This window comes from Mastomys coucha, unplaced genomic scaffold, assembly GCF_008632895.1.
Source record: "Mastomys coucha isolate ucsf_1 unplaced genomic scaffold, UCSF_Mcou_1 pScaffold8, whole genome shotgun sequence".
NCBI lineage: Eukaryota > Metazoa > Chordata > Mammalia > Rodentia > Muridae > Mastomys > Mastomys coucha.
The window spans coordinates 1,329,578-1,351,871 of record NW_022196914.1 but is presented as its reverse complement, the minus strand read 5'-3'; the positions used below and the strand labels follow the sequence as shown (position 1 = coordinate 1,351,871).

The following is a 22,294-nucleotide window of genomic DNA, read 5'->3' as shown; positions in this document are numbered from 1 at the left end:
AGGAGCTTTTTGCTTTTTGCATTTTCTTTGACTGTTGTGCCAATGTTTTCTAAGGTGTCTTCTGCCCCCAAGATTCTCTCTTTTATCTCTTGTATTCTGTTGGTGATGCTTGCATCTATGGCTCCTGATTTCTTTCCTAGGTTTTGTATGTCAGGGATGTCTCTCTTTCTGATTTCTTTATTGTTTCTATTTCTATTTTTAGATTCTGGATGGTTTTGCTCATTTCCTTCACCTGTTTGATTGTGTTTTCCTGTAGTTCTTTAAGGGATTTTTGTGTTTCCTCTTTAACAGCTTCTAGCTCTTTACCTGTGTTCTCCTGTTTCTTTGAGGGTGATATTTATGTCTTTCTTAAAGTCCTGTATCATCGTCATTATGATACATGATTTTAGATCTGAATCTTGCTTTTCCAGTGTGTTGTTGTGTCAAGGACTTGCTATGGTGGCAGAATTGGGTTCTGGTGATGCCAAGTAACCTTGGTTTGTGTTGTTTATTTTCTTATGCTTGCCCCCTGCCATCTGGTTACCTCTAGTGCCACCTGCCCTTGCTAAATCTGACTGGAGCTAGTCCTTCCTGTGATCCTGGTTGTGTCAGAACTCCTCAGAGTCAAGCTGTCTCTGTGATCCTGTGATTCTGGGATCCTGTGACCCTGGGCTTGTTAGAGCACCTGGGAGTGCAGCAGCTTCCTCTTGGTGTTGTGGGACTGGCTGTGGAGCTTGTGCCCAAGGTCTGCTTAGGACACCAGCCCAGAGAGACCAGAAGGAACCCAAGCCACTCTGCTGGAGTAGTTCCTGTGTGCCTGGTCCCGCTGGTCCTAGTTACTTCTGGTGTTGGGACAGATGTTGTGTCCACACCTCACCTCTGATCCTGAGAGTGTCAGAGCACCTGGGAGTGGAGCTTCCTCTGGGTATTGTGGGACTGGCTGTAGAGCTTGTGCCCAAGGTCTGCTCAGGACACCAGCCCAGAGATACCGGAAGGAACCAGAGCCCAATTTTTATAATTTACAATGTTGATACAGACATCAGAAGCATATTATGATACAGTAAGAGAACAAAGTATAAAGTATAAAGTAGCAATGTTTTAATAGTATTGTAATAATAGTCCTATATTGCTGTATAGTTACATTTAAAATGTATTTTATTTATTAAATGATTATGTGTCATTTATTAGTATGCTATAAACTAAAAGATAGTAAGTGCTTTACAAATATTAAGTGATTTAGCATTTAATAGATATATCTAATCGATAAAATTGTTTATACTTATTTTACAAAAAAAGAAATTGAGGCATAGAGATTAGCGTGTTTAAATTCACATATTCAAGAAATTGTTAGCAATTTGAGGAAAATTTCATTCACCTTATATAGTCTTCTATTTTCTTAGAGACTGTGATGAGTATTCTCTGAGAAAAGGAGTTTTTTTTTTTAAAATCAAAAGTTTAGTAATGTTGTATTTATATAGATGATAAAATTTTCTTTACTAAAATTATGCTAGACTCTTTAAAAAGACAGTCAGTTTCTGCATACACTTGACCAGGTAACTTTGCCTTCCATAGGATGCCTTTCAGTTATAGGAAATATCATTCAGAAGTGCCATGTAGTAGTAGGAGTGCTCTCTGCCTCCTTGTCCCACTCGTGATACACATGCTATTTATCCATTGTGATAATGGTGCTGTTCAAGTGGACATGGGCATCCTCAGGAAGATCATGCATCACTTCTGTGTGTTTCTGTTATACAACTATAGTTAGTTTAGAAAACACATGGTGTCTAAACCTTTCTCATAGGTTGCACTGTTACCTTCCTACACAGGTAAGAAAAGACAAACAGATCCATTTCTCTTGGAAGGCATCATGAAGCCATTCAATATGTGAATTTGGGTACTTTGCTGTTAAGCATTTGGACTCAGATTATAGAATCAATTATTTGGACATTTAACTCTAACCAGTTGGCACAGTGCCATTAGAGGAAGGTGGACAATGGGAGGAGGAAGAAGAGAGGGTAAATGGGGTGGGATGGGGACTCAGGAAGCAAATGTACATATATTTACAGCTGCATGAACATGAAAATGTCATAATAAAGATGTCTAAGAAAGTTAAGAGAGGAACAGGGATAATTAGAAAGTTAGAAAATAAAGTTAGCATATTAAAAGCAAATACTTGGCTAGCTTAAACAGTTATTTTCTACCAACATGAATGTAGAACATACAATTTTAAATTGTCTGCAGTTGTTTGTCTCCCATTAAAAGATGGAGGTCACAACCACTGCCTTCAGGTAGTTTGAGGAGTTAATAATAGTTAGCACAAGATTAGCCTATTAGCCTGCTGTAGAAGATGGAATAGTACATTATAGTTTTCCAAATTTTCCAGAGGAGAAAGTGGATTTTAATTCCATTAAGTGAGTTGCACATTTACATCAAGAGTTTTTCCTGGTAATATTCAAGACCAATGGACAAATGTCAACTATTTGTCTAAGGCAACCCAAAAACACAATAAAAAATGATCTTTCTCCAATTAGACTGGCAATTTCTCAAAAGACAACAATAAGATATGTGGGAAGAGAACAAATAGGGGACAGTGGAAATGTTAATCAGTATATTTACTGTGGAAAACAGCATAGAGACTCCTTACCATTCCATGATATAGCATCCCTACTATTGGATAAGTATTCAAAAGAGTAGAAATTGTGTATGTCAAAGAAACATCTATACTCATTTTACTGGAAAAGTATTGATAATAGTGAAGATTTAGAACTAACCCAAATGCATAGTGACTGACTAGCATACAAAGAAAATGCATCACCATCAACATGAACAGTGAAAGATACTATAGTAAATGGAACAAGCATGCACAGAAAGACAAATGACACATGTTCTCACTTAGATGTGGGAGCTAAGTGATTTCAGAGACATGTAGAAAAATGATTACCAATATCTTGGAAGGGATGGAAAGAGGGTGAGTAATGGGTACACAGCTAAAATCATAAAGAAGACAAACCTCTATGTCTGTAGCACAGTAGGGTTTGTACACTTGGCCACATTTAGTTGAATTAATTGAATATTTCAAAATAGGTAGTAGAAAGTATTTTGAGTGTTCTCAACAGAAAGAAATGAAGTGTCTAGATGACAGATATGTCAATTTCTCTGATCTGTTAATTACACACTACATACATACTTTAAATGCTACACTATAATTCAGATATTTATGACTACTACATGCTGATTAAAATATATTTGAAATGCTGAATGGTACAAATAAAATGCATTTTCTACTCCAAAATAACAAAAGAAAACAATTCCATTTATAATGGCATTTAAAATATACTGTTTCAGAAATATACTGCAAAAAAAATAGTCTTTGACCTGTATCCTGAAAGGTATAAAAATTGTTGGAAGAGTAAGTAGTCAATGAATCAAAAGACATTCATATTCATTGACTGGAAGCACTTCCTTTCTTAAGATGGCAGTACTTCCCAAACTGATATTTGGATGTTGAACAACTCAGTCAAACTTTCTTCTGGTATAGATTTGAAGTCTCCTCCCAGATGGTCCATGTGGTAAAGGTTGGTACCCAGTTGTAAAGTACAGACTTTAGAAAGTTCTAGAATATTTAGGAGGTAGGGACTGGTAGGAGAAAGGTTATTTGAGTCTTGTAGCTGTGTCTTGTCTTGGGTCTCTTGATGTCTTTCTCTTTGTCTTCTAGCTATGAGTTGAGAGGCTTCTGAACATGTCCAGAACTGAACATGTCCAGAACACTATAGTGTTCCTTCTCATTATTGGCTTGGGATAAACAGCTAATGACTATAGACTGAACTTTCAGAAACTATGGGAAAGATCTGAAGACAAATCTTCTTTTAGTTATTTTTATCAGATATTCTATTACAGCAATGAAAATGGCAACACAAAATCTAAGCTGACATTTTGTTCATAAAATTGGCAAATGGATTCCAAAAGTCATCTGGAAATAGCCAAAAGAATCTTGAGAAACAAGAACAATCAGAAGAATCACAGTTTTTGTTTTGAAGGATGTTTAAAGCATGCACGTTCAAGACAATCTTTGTGATCTTATATAGGAACGTCTTCTTAGATGAGGTACTGAAAACATACACAGCTCTTAGTCTTTAAGAGCACTTACTACTCCTGCAGAGGACATAGATTTGATTTCTAGAACCCATATGTCATCTTAGCCACCTGTAAACTCCTTTCCTATGAGATATGATACCCTTTTGGTCTCTGCAGGCTCCCACATGCCTATAGTGGACATACACTTATGCAGGTACTCACACATACTCAAAAAAAGTCTTTAAAAAGTTTACATTACTAGGGACACCATCAAAATATTAAAAGTAACCCAATGGGAGAAAATATTTATAAATAAATCACTTATCTATTCAAGAACTTACAGCTAGAATATACAAAGGATACTTATAACCCAACAATATAAAAAATAAATTAGCCCATAGTGTGCAAGGGATCAAAATATCTGAATAGACGTTTCTTTATAGAACAGACGGAGGCAAGTAACAAGTTGTTCAACATTGTGAACCATTCAGGAAAATAAAAATCAAAACCGCAGTGAGCTGTCCTTTTACACCCACTAGGATAGATAGTTTTAATGGAAAGGAGCATTTGAAACAACTGTTGGAAAACGGAGCTGGCTCAGAGTGTAAATGTGTTTGCTAGCTTGATGACCTGGTGACCCGAGTGTGATCCTTGCAACTTGTAAAAAAAGCCGTATGAGGTGGCACATATCAGTTATCCTAGTGCCCTTAAGGTAAGACAGGAAGTACAGATGGGAATTAGCCTGAAGCTTGTGAGCCAGATACACTGGTCTGCAGTCCACATCAGAAACAATAAGAGAGACTTTGAAAGAAAAACAATATTCTGAGGAAGTTATAGGATCCTCATGTAAAGAAAGCTGCTGAGCATCCATCATAAGACCATTCAGTAACCTGAGCAGGAAAAGCATGGTAAAAATTAGAGCACAAACCTTAAAGGGATTTTACATATGCTAGATTGTTTTAGCTTATTCCATCAAAGTGAAATTAAAATAATTGTGTGTGTTGTCAAAAAAAAAGAAAAGAAAAAGAAAAAGAGAGACTTTGCCTCAAAACAGGGTGAAACAAGAAAATTAACTCCAGAAAATGTGCCTTCTGATGTTCTTATGTGACCTGTGGTTCATAGATGCTGATTTTCACACACACACACACACACACACACACACACATACACACACACTAAAAAAATAAATATATAAGCAGATAAATAAAAATTTAGAAACCAGAAAGTAGAACTAATGATTTCAAATAAATGAACATCATACATATTTAAATGATTTTGTCAGTAACACACTTCTAACACCAGTAATTGAAAGTTTGCTCCATAAGAAAATATAGGAAAACTGAAGGGAGACTGATTTTTCTTTTTCTTTTCCTTTTCTCTTCTTTTCTTTTCTTTTCTTTCTTTCTTTCTTTCTTTCTTTCTTTCTTTTTTTTTTTTTTTTTTTTTTTGGTTTTTCGAGACAGGGTTTTTCTGTATAGCCTTGGCTGTCCTGGTACTCACTCTGTAGACCAGGCTGGCCTCGAACTCAGAAATTCGCCTGCCTCTGCCTCCCAAGTGCCCAGCTGGGAGACTGATTTTTCAATCAAACATAACAATGAAAACATAAGATGTTGCAGCTGCTCTGAAAAAAATCTGTATAAAATGTTCTAAAATTATATTCATGTAGTGGCTATATAAATCTGTGAATATACCAAGAAACTAAAGATTTGCAAACTGTTTTAAAATAGAACCATGCTGTGTAGCACAATGTAGCCTGCAAACTGTGATCCTTTTGTTCAACCTCCAGTATGCTTGCTGTATGTAAATTGTATGGTGAATGTGATTATAGCTCCGTGATACTGTTCTGAGGAGAAATGGGTTTGATGGGTTCTATAAGAAACACTGTTTTTGGGCTAATATCCATTTAATACATTTATCAGTGAGTATATACCATGAATATCCTTTGGGTATATACTCACTGATAAGTGAATATTAGCCCAAAAGCTCAAAACACCCACGATACAACTCACAGACCATGTGAAGCTTAGCAAGAAGGAAGGCCCAAGTGTGGTTGTTTCAAACAGACTTAGAAGGGGGATCAAAATAACCAAGAAGAGCAGAGGGAGGGAGGTACTTGGGTAGGAAAGGGGGGGGAGGAGAAAAAGAGGGGCAGTGTTGGGCAGTAGGCTATGCAGACAGCCTGGTCCCAGTCGAGTAGAGGTCTGGAACCTCCAAGACCCGGTGGGTAGGATAGAAGGTGTTCAACCACGCCTCCTAGGCCCCTGGCCCCTGTTTGCAGTTATAGCCTCCTCAGCCCCCTCGACCCTCCCTTCCCCCCACAGGAGAGGTATGTGATAGCCATCACATAGATGCAGCACCAAGCCTTCCCACATGCAAACAAGTTTTCCCCAAGCTCTCTCAGTCCAAACCAATGAGAAGTAACTGCTATCGAACCCTGAATCACCCCCAAAACTGTATATAAATCCTATCCAGGGAATTAAAAGTGTGCAAGAACTACTCTGTTGCCTGAGCCTTTTGTTCTAAGTGCTGTAACACTTGGGGAGAGGTCTGCTCTCCTGAAAAACTGACCTGCCAGAATAACCGAGCAACCTGGAAGGCATGGCAGAGACAGGTAAAGCCAACAGCAGCGGCAGATGGGCAGATGCGCTGTGGAAGCAACTTCTCCTCCCTGCCTGTGCTGGCTTCCCTTCGCTAGCTTCCCTTTGCTGAAACTCTCGCACCAGGCCGGGGCAGAGATCTCCGTGGAAAGCCTCTGGTACACAGGCCCACGGGGCAGGACCAGGAAGAGAGAGGAAAGAAGTCCAGAGGGCCAGGAGAAGGAATAGAAATAAGAAGCAGTGTGTGTGTGCGTGTGTGTGTGGGGGGGACTTGGAGAACCTCAAGAAAGTCCCAGACACCAGGGATGTGAGAGGCTCCCAGCACCCAATGGGGAGGACTTTAGCTGAAATGCCCAACAGTGGGAAGACAGAACTTGAAGAGACCGCCTCCAGTAGGTAAACATGGCCCCCAGTGGAGGGATGGGGCCACCCACCCATCTCAAACTTTTTAACCCAGAATTATCCCTGTCTAAAGGAAATGCAGAGACAAAAACGGAGCAGAGGCTGAAGGAAACAACATCCAGAGAGCATCCCACCATGTGATCCATTCCATCTGCAGATAACAAACCCAACAGTATTGCTGATGCCAAGATGTGCTTACATACAGGAGCCTGGTATGGCTGTCCTCTGAGAGGCTCTACCAACAACAGATGTAGGGACTCACGCCAACAATTGGACTGAGCCCTGGGACCTCAATGGAGGATTCTAGGGGAAGGGCTGAAGGATCTGAAGGGTATTGCAACCACATAGGAAGAACAACAGTATCAACTAACTGGACCTCTCAGTGCTCCTAGGGACTAAACCACCAACTAAAGAGTATGCATGGGCTGGTCCATGGCTTCCAGTACATATGTAGTAGAGGACTGCCTTATCTGGCATAAGTGGGAGGGGAGGCACTTGGTCCCGTGGAGGCTTGATGCCCCAGAGAAGAGAGATGCTAGAGGGGTGGGGCAGTAATGGGTGTGTGGGGGACCACCCACTTTGAGGCAAAGGGGAGGGTGATGGGGTGGGGGGTTCCTTGAGGGGAGACCGGGAAGGGGTATAACATTTGAAATGTAAACAAAATTATTTATCAAAAAAGTACTGCACACCCAAATAGTTCCAAGTACAACTTGAGATTTGTGTCCACTCACATTTGAATTTATACCAGCGAGTGTCTGAATGATGAATTATGGAAAGTTGATCTGGGAAGAGCTTTCTGAAATATTCAATAGGAGAAGCCCAAGCGTCTGTGACTCACATATTTGCATATTCTAAGAGGGATGCGGGAAGGGTGAAGGATGGCTCTTATAGGAATGCTCGAAGAGTTCAAAGGCAAGGTCCTTATGAAGGTCACTCTATCAGAGCTCCTGTGAGGAGATGTTTGGAGCTTGTCATGGTTAGCTTCGGCTGTATGTAGACTTGACACAAATCTAGAATTATCTGGAAAGAGGAAATCTCAACTGAAACTTTCCCAGATAGAATTGGCTGGTGTCTGTGTGGCATTTTCTTAATTACTAATTGATACAGGAGGGCCCCAGGTGGGCAGTGCTGTGTAGCTGAGTGAGTTGGAGAAAGCAGGGCCTCTGTGGTTTCTGCTTCAGTTCCTGCCTCTAGGTTTTTGCGGTTAGCTCCTGTCCTGCACTCCATCAGTGATGATCTCTAACTTATTAACTAGATTAAACCCTTTCTCCTCAAAGTTGCTTTTTGGTCAGAGCTAGACCAACTACGTACATGGTTTTTTACCTCATATTTTCAATCTCGGTTGAAATGTTTATATTGACCCCATAGTTTTGTGTTTCAAATACATACTGTCACTAAATACTTCAGCTTTCTAAATTGTTTTTATTGTATTTGCTTTATATTTCATTGTTTTTTTTTTTTCTGTGCTGGAGGAACTGGAGTTTCACACGTATTGGCCAAGTGGCCTTGGACTAGCTAAAATCATATACATTAAAAAGATACATGTGCACGAATATGCATATATACATGTGGCCAAAATTTTTGCACATCCACCTTGGCTGAGCTTGATAAGAAAACAAACCACACGTGTTCTTCTTGTTGGAATCTTATTCTAGGTATGGGGATTAGTGATTGATGTTGGGAATATAACTATTGTTAATTTTTTTCTCGGAAAGATAGTAATTTTTAAAAACAGCCAGATATCTAAAAGATATCTTTTGTGGGCAGAAAAATACTGGAAGCCAGAGGGAGGAGGCTGAGGCACAGAGGTCAGCTGATTAGAAAGAAATTATAGGAAATCTCAAGACTCTCTCCCTGGGGAGAAAAAGAGAGGACTGGCTGTCCTTGATTCAGCAGCCTCTATTCATTTCTAAGAAGCCTGGGGACAACAGTTCTGGTTGTCAGAAGGCCATACAGTTTGCCTGCCAAAGTACACATAGCATGTGGTCTTCCTCATCCACAGCTCTGGAGCTGAGATCCACAGAATAAGAGATGAGTTATAATGTTCCCTCCATTAGTTGGAACATAACAAACTCTTGAAAATGAGAACATTAGAAGCCCTGTGATCATCGCTGGGCATTTGGGAGATTTTCTTGCAGGAAAAGGATAGAAAGGAGGATATTTCTACCCACTGATTTAAAAAAAGTCATCAAAACACTCTTGTGGGAGTGGGAAGCAATTAGAACGTCCGAGGGCAGAACCACAGATCAATTTGTAGTCACACAGGATACATGTGCAACTCTCCTTACTTCAGTCTTCCTTCTACTTTACAAGTGCTCTGGAGTTTGGTCCAGTGGTTGCTGGGTTTTGTTGTAAATCAAACAAGACTGCAATTGCACTGCTGATTGTCTTTCAGACCTCACAATTCCGAGTTATGCAACAGTGGCAGCAAAAATAATGTTGAAAACATCAGTGAGACTTTTTTTTTTAAAATTAACTTTAAAGACTTTGAAGCTTCCTTTTGCACTCAAGTACAGTGGCATACTATGGCACATGTGCGAGTCAGAGGGCAAAGTAAGAGTTCATCCTGCCCTTCCTCTGCTTTTGAGACTGGGTCTTTCTTTCTCTCTCTCTCTCTCTCTCTCTCTCTCTCTCTCTCTCTCTCTTCCTTTCTTTCTTTTTTTCTGCCTTAGTCTTTCATGGCTGTCCTTTTTGCATTGCCCCAGCAAAACGCCATCCAAACTGCTTTCCAAAAAACAGGTAAGTTTCCACTTCACAGGTAGGAGAAACTCAACTGCCTTTAATACTGACATTTATTTCAATTTAGGCCTGACAATCTTGGATGTCCCTTTATTTCCAGCACGAGGAAAGCAGAGGCCAGGCTATCCCTGTGATTTTTTTTTTTTTTTATTTTTTCTGCTGTCCTGGTCTACTCAGTTCCAAGTAGCCTATGTTAAAACTCTGTGAAAAACAAAACAGCAAATAAACAAAATTATTTCTGTCTAATGAATTATACATGGTTTGTTCTCTTCAAGGAGAACAGAATGTCCTAGAACTTGCAGGATGCAGTCAGATTTCTTGATCTCAATTCTCAAATAAAAGTCTGAACCATTACTTGATATTTAATTAAAAACTTCCTGGGTTTCTTTTTGCTTTGTTTTATGTGCATTATTGATTTTTCTATTCTCTTTTCCTTTTTTAATTGATTTAAGTTTGATTGCAATATGATGAGAAAAGATACATGATTTCAATTTATCTGAATTTGTTAACATTTAAAAACATATTTTAAGTAAGTAGAATTACATCACATTATTGTTTTCCTTTTGTACCCCAGCTCTTCCCAGAGACCCCTTTCAATACCTGCAATACCTTTCTTTTTTGTAATATTCTTTAAAATTTATAAAATATTATAAGAATAAAAATGAGTATTATAAAAACTGTTTGATATAAAACAACGATCAATTGAACAGTCTTATGTAGATGCTTGTCTACAGCAATACTGAAAATATATACATTTGTCTCAATATAAATTTGAAATAACTCCAAATATATTAACTGTATATTTTAAAATAATACATCACTACTAGTATTTTATTAAATGAACACAAACAGATAAATTCTTTTTGTTTCTTTGTTTTGTTTTTAGTAGAGCTTAAAATCTTGGCTCTTACTGTGGTACAAGCCCAAAATAAGAACAATTTTTAGACATTGGGTTTCATTGTAATAAGGCTGTATTTCAATGACCCTCACACCAAAGGATTTTATCTCCATCATAGCTAAGCTGAGAGTTGACAGTTCTGCTGCACCAAGAAATGAATTGCAGGAACAATTTTTGGATACAGATTTTCTGCTATGGTCAAAGCTATTTGACTTGAGTGATTGCCATCAATCTCAGCCCACAGAGAACAGGTTACATTCATTTAAGAAATGGTATGAGTATTAAGATGGTCCATCCATGAAGTCATTCACCAACTATTTCAATGAACAATAGTTCTGCTTGGAGGGTGGCACAGAGGGTAAGAATTTGGTTCATTGGCTGTGGTGATTTTGAAAAGAGACTGTATCTTTCTTGTTGCTTATTTTGCATTGCAAACTCCAAAGTATCTGGTTTGTAACCATATAGCAGTCTCCTGCCTACGCCATACCCAAATCTTATATGTGTTCTGGGGATCCAAACTCAGGTGGCCAGACTTGGGCAGCAATTACTTTTACCCATGTAGCTATCTCTCTAGTCTAAGAAGAGGTAAATGTTTTAAAATTCCAGTGTGAAGCAATAGAAACTGACAGCTAATTGGTGTCCTGACTCCAAATTTAAGGGGTGGGTTCATCATGGGAATGGAGGACAAAGAAGATTATCTTTATAAATTTTCTCTTATGTTTCAAACTGAGGTTCAGTTCATTTTGCTTTGACTCCGGTTGTATTCTCTAAACTATTTGAAGACATCGGCACAGTCTAAGGAATTTAGATCCCCTTGCTAAATTGTAGGTGCCCTCCTGAAATAGCAACATGAGGATTTTTGAGTTCCAGTCAACAAGGGCTGCCTGGTCTTGGATTTCTTTCATAGTTTCTCTAAGGAGGTGCTGCTGTGGAGTGGTAGAAACAAATTTGGTTGATAAATCTCTCCTCGAGTTCTCATCCCACCATTCACGGCTTTGCAGACTTAATTAAACCTTCTGAGTTTCAGTTTCTCGTTTTTAAGGTGAGACCAGATAATAACAGAAGACAAACCTTCTGCTTGAAAAACACTGACCTACCCATAAATCATACTGTCTATGGGAGGGATCTCAAGCCACAATGACATTCATCTTATTCTACATCTTTACTTGGTCATAATCATTCTATATTTTTATGACTGCTTAGGTCCTCTTTCTCCCTTTCCTCCCTCCCCATCCCTCCTTTTTTCTTGTTTTTGTTTTGAATACTTTAATATCAGAATTAAACAAAATAAAACAATCCTTACAATCATGTTGTCAGGAGAGTAGGAGGGGGAGGGGATTTTTTTTCTGCTTTAGACACAGGAAAAGTAGAGAAGGAAGCAGTCATTAGATAGCAGCAGCAGCAGAGAGAGGGGGGAGGGGAGAAAGGGAAGGAGGGAGGGAGGGAGGAAGAGAGAGAGACAGAGAGAGAGGTGGGGGGGGGAGAGGGAGGGAAAGAACTAGGCAGGAGAAGGAACCATGGAAGTAGGAGACAACAGAGGCATAGATAAGCTTTCCAGTAGGAACTCTAACTCTTTGCCACATGATCAAGCTAGGCCTGGGTTTTGATGAAGATGAAATGACATTGGAGGAGCCCAGTGCTTGATCCTAATGAGATTCTCCTACTTGAAGATGATGAGGAGATCTCTCTGTCTCTCTGTCTCTCTATCTCTCTGTTTGCCTGTGTCTGTCTTTCTCTGCTCCTCTCTCTCTCCCTCCTTTCCTCCCTCCATTATTTACCCTATCCTACTCTCTCTTACCAAAACGAGATGGATTTTCCTATTAGGATGTTGACTTATAAATACAACCATAAACAATGTTCTCTGTTCCCTAATCAGTTTGCTTCAGTGACCCTAACATCATTCAACAGCATATTGCTTACTTTCCACAACTTTGGGTACTTTCTATAGTTTTGTTGTTGATATACCATTATTTCCAAGATACCCTTTCTTTCCACAATCATAAAAGGATGTTACATACCCAGTGCCCATCAGCTGCACACTAGGGATGGGAGTATACGTCCGTGGGCACACTGGCTTTGTCCTCCCACAGTCTCTTTCGTCTGAATTGTCTCCACAGTCATTTTCTCCATTGCATTCAAACTTTCTGGGAATACAGCGCCCTGGTCAAGAAAGCACACCACAGCATCACTAACATTTATTCAGGTGAAACACAAATGTTTAAAATGTCAAGAGAACATTGAAGGTAAGGTATAAGGAATATATAAAGTGAAGTGATAATCTGATATCACCTTTTAGGGCTTGAGAGTCTAAGAGTCACTATAAGATTATTTACTTGCTTTTGGTATATTTTCATGAAGAGAATTTTCTTCTTTTTAATTCTTTTCTAATTTTAAAAGGGAATTTTAAAATTACATTATAGTAAGCTTTTTCTAGAGATATTGGTCTGAAGAAAGCTAGTAGTAGCAGGTTCAGAATTTTGTTTTGATTTCTATGGCAGAGTCTACATTACTTTTGTTTTAAAACAAAAACCTACTTTTGGAATCTACTTGTGACAATACATTTCCAAATCTCTAAAAGTTTATGTTGCATGGAAGAAACCATACACATAACCTTCATCTCATATACTTCTTACTGGAGATTACCAGCTTGAGAAGTTGTGACCAGTGATTCCCTTACAGTGTGTAGCACTAATTAGACTAAATACATGCTTGGTGGGGGGACTTGAGTATTTGCTGAATTAAATATTTTATTACTGCAAAAGATTCCTGAAAACACTTAGTTTCACATCTTTTTGTTAATAAACAATTTCAGTTTAGAAGGTAGGGCATACTTAAATTTAATTGTTTTCTTTAGATTATTCAAGATCTTGTCTTATGTTCAGACGGCTATTATAATCTTTGCTATGAGCATCCTAATCATACAGAACTAAAAGATGGGATTAGATTTGTCAGTTTTAAGATATAGTCCAGAAGAGGTTACTTTTAGGAAACTGTACATTATAGTGTTATATATAAACCCTAGGAGTTTTGTTTTTATTTTTAATCTTGTTTCTGGTAAAAAAAGGAAACAGAACAGATTATTTAACTTGAAACAAAGAGGGGTACAATTTTGACAAATAGTATATTTTAAAAGTATTGTTTTTGGTGCTAACATATTGAAGAAAAATTCAGTTTAGGGTAGTGTTTCCTTTTAGAGAGGCATTCAATTTCCTTAGATGGCTATAAGTATACTCATGGAGTATACAGTTATTTACCATGCTTTGATACTTCTAGACATTGGAAGGGACCTGCCAACAAGTGCTGAGATGAAAGAAGCATGGTACCTTTTGAGTAGTGTTTAGTAACAGAGAACAAGGATTACATAGGCAAGGCGGGGCAGAGAATGGCTGTAGGCAATACCAACTCAATGAATCAAAAGCAGGAAAGAGGTTTATTATAAGCTATAAATGTATCCTGTACCAAAGTGGGGGGAGGGAAGTTGAAGAGCAGTTTGAATGTTGCAAAATTTATTAAAGTCAATGCATACGTATGCAGTAGTCCCTCTTATCTGGGGGGCACAATTCATAAGACCTTCCCATGTCTAAGACTTCAGGGAGCACAAAGCCCTGTAATTCACTCCTTAAGCTCCTATCATATGTTTTATCCTGAACCATGCAGTTTGAGATGTGACAGCTATGCTCATCTAGTTTATTTTCCCTTCTTTACAAGTGCATGGACACTAGCTTCTTTCCTACCCTGGGTCTTAGCATACTCAGTATAGTATTTTCTTAAGTTCTTTAAGTCAAGAACTTTTCACTTTGATGCTTCATGCTTCTTTTTGGCTCACATTGAATTGACATCACTGCAACCCTTGCACTTTGGAACCATTTACAAGTAAAATAAATGTTTATGAACAGGTGTGCTGCTACAGCTAACTGTTACAGTGATCTTATAATATATAATATATTATATATAATAATATGTAATATACAATAATATATATAATACCTGACACAATAGGCAGGTAGTGTATATTGTGGAATGCTATACAAAGAGGAGATCAATATCCTGGGAAGGACATGGTAGGTTGGCACATGGTTTCCTTGTTCTACTCTGACATAGAATTTAAACGATAAAATTATTTATTTCTGGACTTATTTAAAATACCAGACTGTAGTTGACCATGAGTGACTGTAATCACAAAATTGAAATTGTGGATAAAACGGACCGCTAGTTGGAGCCATGTAGTCATTTAGACATTACACACCTTTGTTTTTAAATTAGACTGACTGTGTTATTGTGATTGCATATTATTTTTATAAACTCCTGAAAGACTAGATAATTTTTTATTCAGTGTTTCAACATAGAGCCCTGAGAGATAAACTGGCATAATGTATTACATCAAGTGTCATGGTAAGGCTCAAAATTCTATGCAAATATTAAAGTGATATTAGAGCTTTAAGAATTCTGAGAAAACTGAAAGGTAAGTATGAAGGAAAAAAATGCAAGAATGAGTCTGTTTATGACAGGATAATGGCTTTGTTAAGTCAGGGAATAAGTATCATCTCAAATCAGGCAAACAATGTCCATCTAACTTCTTTTATTCCTGTTCATAGTAGGTGGTTTTTGAAATGTGCAGTAACATATAATTTTCAATGGAAAATGTATCAACCAAAATGGGAATTGAATCACTCAGTCTGAAAAGATGGCAACTATATTGTTGCTAGGGATGTGCCAGTTGGTAGTCGGAGCTGGATCATGGGAACATCGGGGGCAAGGTGTTTTGGGAAGCAGAGAGCTCAGGGACACAACAGCTTACCAACAGTTACAGACATTGTGATAATTTGGATGTTTTAATTATTAATTTTATTATAATACTTAATTAGTTTTTATTGGAGGGGTGATGGTGCAGGAGCCATGGGGGTGGGGGGAGTACATGAGACCAGAAGACAATTTGCTGGATTTGGTTATCAGGGAATGAACTCCAGTTGTTCATCAGGATGCTGGATCATCTTATCATTCCAGTCTTTAAACAGTGGCTGTGGACATAATGCTGTTGACCTGGAATCCAGCAGCTGCAGTCCCAGACTTGCCTGAAATTAGCCATAGTGCATTAGTAATCACTATGTGACTCTACGGCTTTTGTAGGCTCATGAACGTTTTATCTACACTGAGCTCTTCTATATCCAATTTCATAGGTTTATCATCTGCCGAATAGAGTCTTTCAGTTGTTCACTATAATAACTGCATTTAAAACCTGTAATAGCTGCACTTCAATTGTAAATTTTGATTTTAGGATTTTAGATGTAATGTTCAAGTCTGGATTATTCTTAGTCATTCTATCAAGATTTTTATTATCTTTTCTCACATTAATTTGTGATATGACCTCATCATGAAGGTATAAGATGTATCTCTGAACCCAAAATTTACCCTCATTTTCTAGGTTAGGTCAACCCTGACACTAACACTTTCATTTGTATTTAGAAGAAGCTGGCAGAGACGAAGGTCAAGAGCAGTGTCTAAGAAAGGAAGAATATTAGTTCTGAAGTCTTAAGTTAATTATTTATGAAATTTAAAACTTCCTAGTTACTATTTAAAATTTTGCTAGTACAGAGAAGCGATGTGTGGTTTATCCATCTGAAATTTCTTTCTTTTTTATAACTACAAATTGCTTATTTATGTAGGAGATCAGAGAACTATGACTCATATGCTAAAACTGACCTGCATTCATTTTTGTAAATATGATTCACTGGAGCACATCCTTGCTTATATATACAGAAGAGTTGATGATACAAGCTCATATAGTGATGTAGGAGGGTTGACAGCTGACTGATAGCAAGATAGACCAGACGACTGTAAAGCTGACATTGGCTATTTGTATGTTTGCTGAAGCATTTGTAGAAATTACAACTAAACTGTTCAAAGTGGTAGGAGTTAATGAGCTAGTAATTAACAGTTGAGTACCTATGATTAAAGTATTTAAGATTTGACTATATTCCAATGTAATTTAAATATCAGCTCTAAAAATCTCAGCATACATTATACTTGAATGTTGATAACATTTAAACCAACATGATTTCTAATTATGGTGATATTGGGGGCAGCCTTTGGGAACCAATCATGAAAGTTTATTTAAGATTCACTTGACATAATAATATCTCATCAATCTGGTTCTAACAGTTAAAAAAAATCTGTCACTTCTTATTTAAACTGATTCTAACATTTATTCATTTATTATTTATTTACTTATATTATTTAGTGTGTGTGTGTGTGTGTGTGTATTTGTGTGTGCATGCACATGTACATGTACAAAGATGTGGAGATCAGAGCAACTATCAGCGATCAGGTCAGTTCTCTCTGTCAGTTCTCTCTGTCACGGGGGTGCTTGGAGTTGAATTCATGTTATGAGGCTGACTGCAAGCTACTTTATCCACTGAGCCATTTTCCTGGCCCCCATCTCATCACTTTTGGGTAATCTTCATTATACATTTGTGTATTAATACCTATTTGCCAAACAATCTGCTGCTGTCTTTTCTTTTATCCTCTTCTTTCTCTCTCCACCCCTATAACAAAGTAGGGTTTTGAATTTTCTTACTTAAGCAAATGAATCAGGGAACTGGTCAAGATTATTATGTCTTGAAAGCTAATTTCCCACCTGAGTGCCTTGGTAATTTGTAACAACAGTCCCCCTCATGCTTACAATGGGGAAGAACTTTTCTTTCATAGCTTTTCCTGGCAGTCAGTATTTTTAGTGGAGACTGAATATTTTAGTAGAATATATTACCACTGTCACAAAGGAATTTATTCTTGCAATCAGTCTCTTCAATTTTGCAGAGCTCGGATGGGACACATGGTTGAAAGGTCACCAGGGGCTCTGTGCATGGTTGCCCCCCAAACTGACTTGGGCGCAGGACAGATTTAACTTTAACCTGGAAGAGAAGTAGAGGTGAGTGAATAATTTCAAAGCAAGGCCAAAATCAAAGTAAAAATCCATTCCAGGATGTCATTGTCAGTCATCGTTGTAATCTTTCCCATAGTGGACTAATACTGTCCTCTATTAGCCCTGTGCTCCACCCAGATTGGACTAATACTGTCCCTCAGTTTCATTAAAGTGCGTTTATTTAGTAAATCAGCCCTTGGCATGCCTCAGTTTCCCAAAGTGAAAAATGAGAAGGTTTTCCTCACTCTGAAATCATGTAATTTCTAAATTACATCAACAGCAAATGCGAAAGCGTTTACTCAGGGTCTCCTGCGTGGGGGCAATAAAATAGCCCTTTTATATCTCTGACAGTGTCAAGTGATAAATGGGAAAGGATTTTGAGATTCTTTTGCATAAGAAAATCACTATGGAGATTGGTTTGACATATTCTCCACACTCTGACACATTTTGGTGAGGAGGAAAATCGGGGTAGAAATATGACAGAATTAGCCAGTGCTGACTTAAATTCCAGGAAAGCCTGAGTTCAAAATACAGATCCAGTATTAATTAATGGTACATTCTTGGTCAAAATACTTAGCCCCTTAAAGAGCTGGAATGTACACTGTATGTAAACATAAACTGGGATGTGCTTTGCATGATTGACTTAAGGGAACCAGCACAGGGCTCAGAGTTTGTCTTCCACAGATGAAGTTTCTTTTTCCTCTCTAATGCGTAGCTGTTGGGAACTCAGGACTCTGACTGAGGTTAATGTTGGTCACATGATGTGACCTTTACAGGAATGGCTATGAGCTGTGTAAATATTGCAGCGGGGAGAAATAAACAAGTTGAGGGACTTTCTCAAGGGTAGACAGAGTTTAGAGAAAAAAAAAAGAGCCAAGATTTTGAATTATTTCCCTTAGTTCTGTTTAGTTTTAAGCACTGGATGAAACCAGAAGTTTTTAGCATTTATTATTGCTCCTATGTCTTAGGAGGCATAGTTAGTGGAGTTCAGATATGGATAAGTGTGATATGATCAGAGGTAGACTTTCCTTTTGGTGTTTACATGTCCAAAGGTCATGTAAAAGGAGCCCCATCACCATCACAATCACCACCGTCACTGCCGCCACCTCAACCATCACCACTAAACACAATTTTCCTCTAATGAAAATTAGGACAGGTTATTTTCAGAAATTTAGCATGTCTCTTATATTGAATCTGCCATGGGATACCTGCACTTACTTGGGACTCAGATTATATGGGTGTGCCTGTGGTTCACATACCTGTTTTTCAGTACAAGGGTCACAGTCTGACCATGTCCCATAGTCTCCTAGAACACAATTGATGGGACATGCCTGCAAGTTGCATTGTCTGGTCTCCTGCTTGGTACAAAGCTTATCACATGAGTTCTCCCGATAGTAATCATTCACTACTATTTGTCTGTAACAGTGAGAAAAAGTTACTCAGTCAGTGTTTTCACAGTGCCTTCACATCCATAATAAACTATTGTGTGGCGTTACCTACCAAGAGTAAAAATATAACATCATAGACATCAGGAAGGATGGTGCATGCATAGTCTGTACAACTTGACAGAGCTCAAGACCATAGTAAAAATAAGAGTCCCAAGTGGAGAATTTCAAGGCAGTGATGGCCGATCATTAAGCCACACAGGAAGCCCTTCTAAGTATACAGGTTGTTCATGAATCAGTCTATGTTTGAAAGAAGCCAACACATACATGCAAATGATTGAGTTGGATTAGTATATTGACATCATGGAGAAAATTCACAAAATTGATGTAAATTCCCCAAGTAGAAAAAGAAGGGCACACAGAAAGAACATTGAAAATTAAAGATTGAAGGAAGCTTGAGAATCCAGGGAGGAGCTTGACAGTGCAAGGCTGAGGAGGGATGGACTATATCATGTTCTCTCTGGTAGGCAGGTAGTTGAAACTCTGGAAGGACTCTTGAAGAATGGAGTCTCTTCTCATACTTCATGGACTGTTTATTGGAAATCAATCAGTAAATTTAATGAGATACAGAAAAATACTTTTAAAAAATAATTCTCTAAAAGAAGCATAATAGTAAAAATGTGAAATACATTTTTTTCTCTTAAATCATGTAGTAAAAGTAGCTTTTATTCATCTGATGTAATTGTCTCAGAGGATTACTGATGAATAAGCTCATTCTAGTTCTTTCTGAACTTTGGCTTGCTGATTCAACTCAGCTGTTCTGGCTCAATACTCCTCCCAAGGTAGACTGAATTAACCTGGCTTTTCTCAGTTTCTTATTGAATTGCTCTGCTTGGCCTCAAACTAACTCTGGCAATTTGTTCTTATCTTCTGGCTCATCATTCTCTGCCTTCAACTGCCTCTGTTTATCTGTACCGCACTACATGAACTCATGAATGAACACCACTGCACTGCACTCACTGCACTGATTACAAGCTGCCTGACTCCCAACTGCCTGACTCTCTGTGCTCTTAAATAGCTTCTCTTTTCTGTGTTATTCTCATGAGAGATAGGATTATCCTATCTCCGACTCATTCTGTCAAATCATTCTCTGATTTGGCACTTTGTCTGTCCTTCAGTTAGACACCACTTTCAAACATGGCTGCTTCCTTCTACAAACTAAATTTACCTTAAAGGTGAACTAAGGGCATGTCTGTATTATAGCCAGAGGGATTAAAAGTGTGTGGCATGTCTGCATTTCATTCAGATCACACAGATCTAGGTCTTTGGGTATGATCCCTTGCCAGAACAACCATATTGAGGAATTAGAATTTCTGTACATCATGTGAGCAAATCAAGGGTACAGAGAAATCCAACAGATACAAGCAAGATGTGTAGTTGAGGAGTCTGAATTGTGAAGAGACTAGATTATTAAATATTTGCAAGTAAGCACAATTTTCTTGCTATATCAACTGTGCCAACAATCAAGCAAATAGCAGTGCTGTTCAGTTGAGGTCCAGTTTGGTTCTCTTTAATGACTATAAACTTCTGTATAATTAACTCACTAACTGTAGGCAAGCAGAGAGTTATGTGATGCTTAAAAAAATTAAAGCTAAACACCCTGTACAGATTCTTAATCTTTCTTATGAAACTCTTTAATTTTGCAGAAAGAACAAAAGTAGAAACTTCATTTCAACTTCATGTGAAATAGAATTCAAATTTTCTCTAATGTACTAAGTTTTTAGTTGAGATATAATTGTTCTTCATTTAACAGTAAGATCTATTTGATATTGCTTATCCCATCCTTGAGATCTTTCAGAATATTCTGAATATCTCATACCCACCTTTGTCTGCTCTGGGTTCCAGAATTGCAGGATTTAGAACAGCTGGACCAGTGAGTCCATGGGTAGTGGTCACAGAAACAGGCTTCATTCTTGTCAATCAGTATGATCAGCAAAATGAAACACAAGGTGAGATGTCTGACCATGCTTCCACAGTCCCCAGATCCTGAAATAGAATGAAGTGATAGATAAGAATGGGAGTTACACAAAATACCCACAGAAGGAGCTGCAGAGACTAACTATGGAGCAGGGACTGAAAGAAGGACAAGCCAGCCTATTATAGCCATCTCCTGAGAGGCTCTGACAGTACTTGACTAATACAGATGTAGAGGCTCACAGCCATCCATGGAAGTGAGTACAGGGTCCCCAATGAAGGAGTTAGAGAAAGGACCAAAGGAGCTGAAGGGTTTGCAGCCCCTTAGGATGAACAACAATATGAATTAACTAGTACCCTCAGAGCTCCCAGGGACTCAACCACCAACCAAGGAGAGTATACATGGTAGGACTGATTGCTCTGGCAGCATGTGAATAATAGAGGATTGCAAAGTCGATCATCAATGGGAGGAGAGGCCCTTGGCCCTGTGAAGATTCTGTGCCCCAGTATAGGGGAATGCCAGGGCCAATAAGTGGGAGAGGGTGGGTGGCAAGCATGGGGAGGGGGAGGCAACAGGGGTTTGTTCTTGTTGTTTTCGTTTGTTTGTTTGTTTGTTTTTTGGAGGGGAAACTGGAAAAGGAGAAATCATATGACATGTAAACAAAGAAAATATCTAATAAAAAAAAAAAGGAAAAAAAAGAATGGGAATTACAGACTCATGTGATAACCCAGGTTTCATGGGACAAGTTAACACTTAAATTCATATGTGAATTCATGTAAGTGTGATTTTTAAAAAGATTTTAGGATAAAGATTATCAGAGTGATAACCTTCATTATAATATAATAACTAATGATAATAAACAAGATAAATGATGTAGTATATATTTGGAAGAGATTTAATTTACTAAAATATTGAAAAATTTTATAATTAATTTATCAGAACAGCCACTCATTTTATGCTATGCTATCTTGAGTACATTCAGTTTTTCATACTTTCTGGAGATCGGGGAGCAGTCTAGGCTACTCTGCAGGAAGCTCTAAAGGGAGTTCACTGCCTTGGTCCTTTATAGATGGTTCATAGAAAGTTAGAGCTGTGATACATCTTTTTTTTAACAATACAAATAAGTATTATAAAAGTTGTTTGATATAAAACAACAATCAATTTAACAGTCTTATGAAGGTGCTCGTCTACAGCAATAGTGAAAATACACTTTTCTCAATATAAATTTTAAATAACTCCAAATGTATTAACTCTATACTTCAAAATAATACATCACTACTAGTATTTTCTTAAATGAACATGAATATATAAAATCTTTTTGTTTGT

The 22,294-nt window shown here is 38.0% G+C and overlaps 1 protein-coding gene across 3 annotated transcripts in view; it reads right to left on the bottom strand.

Annotated features, from left to right (window-relative positions):
* The window catches only part of C6 (complement C6), an 83,313-nt gene that overhangs the window by 54,534 nt on the left and 6,485 nt on the right, over window positions 1–22,294 (bottom strand). For all 3 annotated transcript variants that reach the window (XM_031360042.1, XM_031360043.1, XM_031360044.1), the window contains 4 exons: window positions 20,877–21,039; window positions 18,868–19,024; window positions 17,453–17,597; window positions 12,708–12,849 (listed from right to left, as the gene is read on the bottom strand). In XM_031360042.1, coding sequence (XP_031215902.1) covers window positions 12,708–12,849; window positions 17,453–17,597; window positions 18,868–19,024; window positions 20,877–21,019 — 587 coding nt within the window. In that variant the 5' untranslated portion in view covers window positions 21,020–21,039. The remainder of the gene's footprint in view (window positions 1–12,707; window positions 12,850–17,452; window positions 17,598–18,867; window positions 19,025–20,876; window positions 21,040–22,294) is intronic.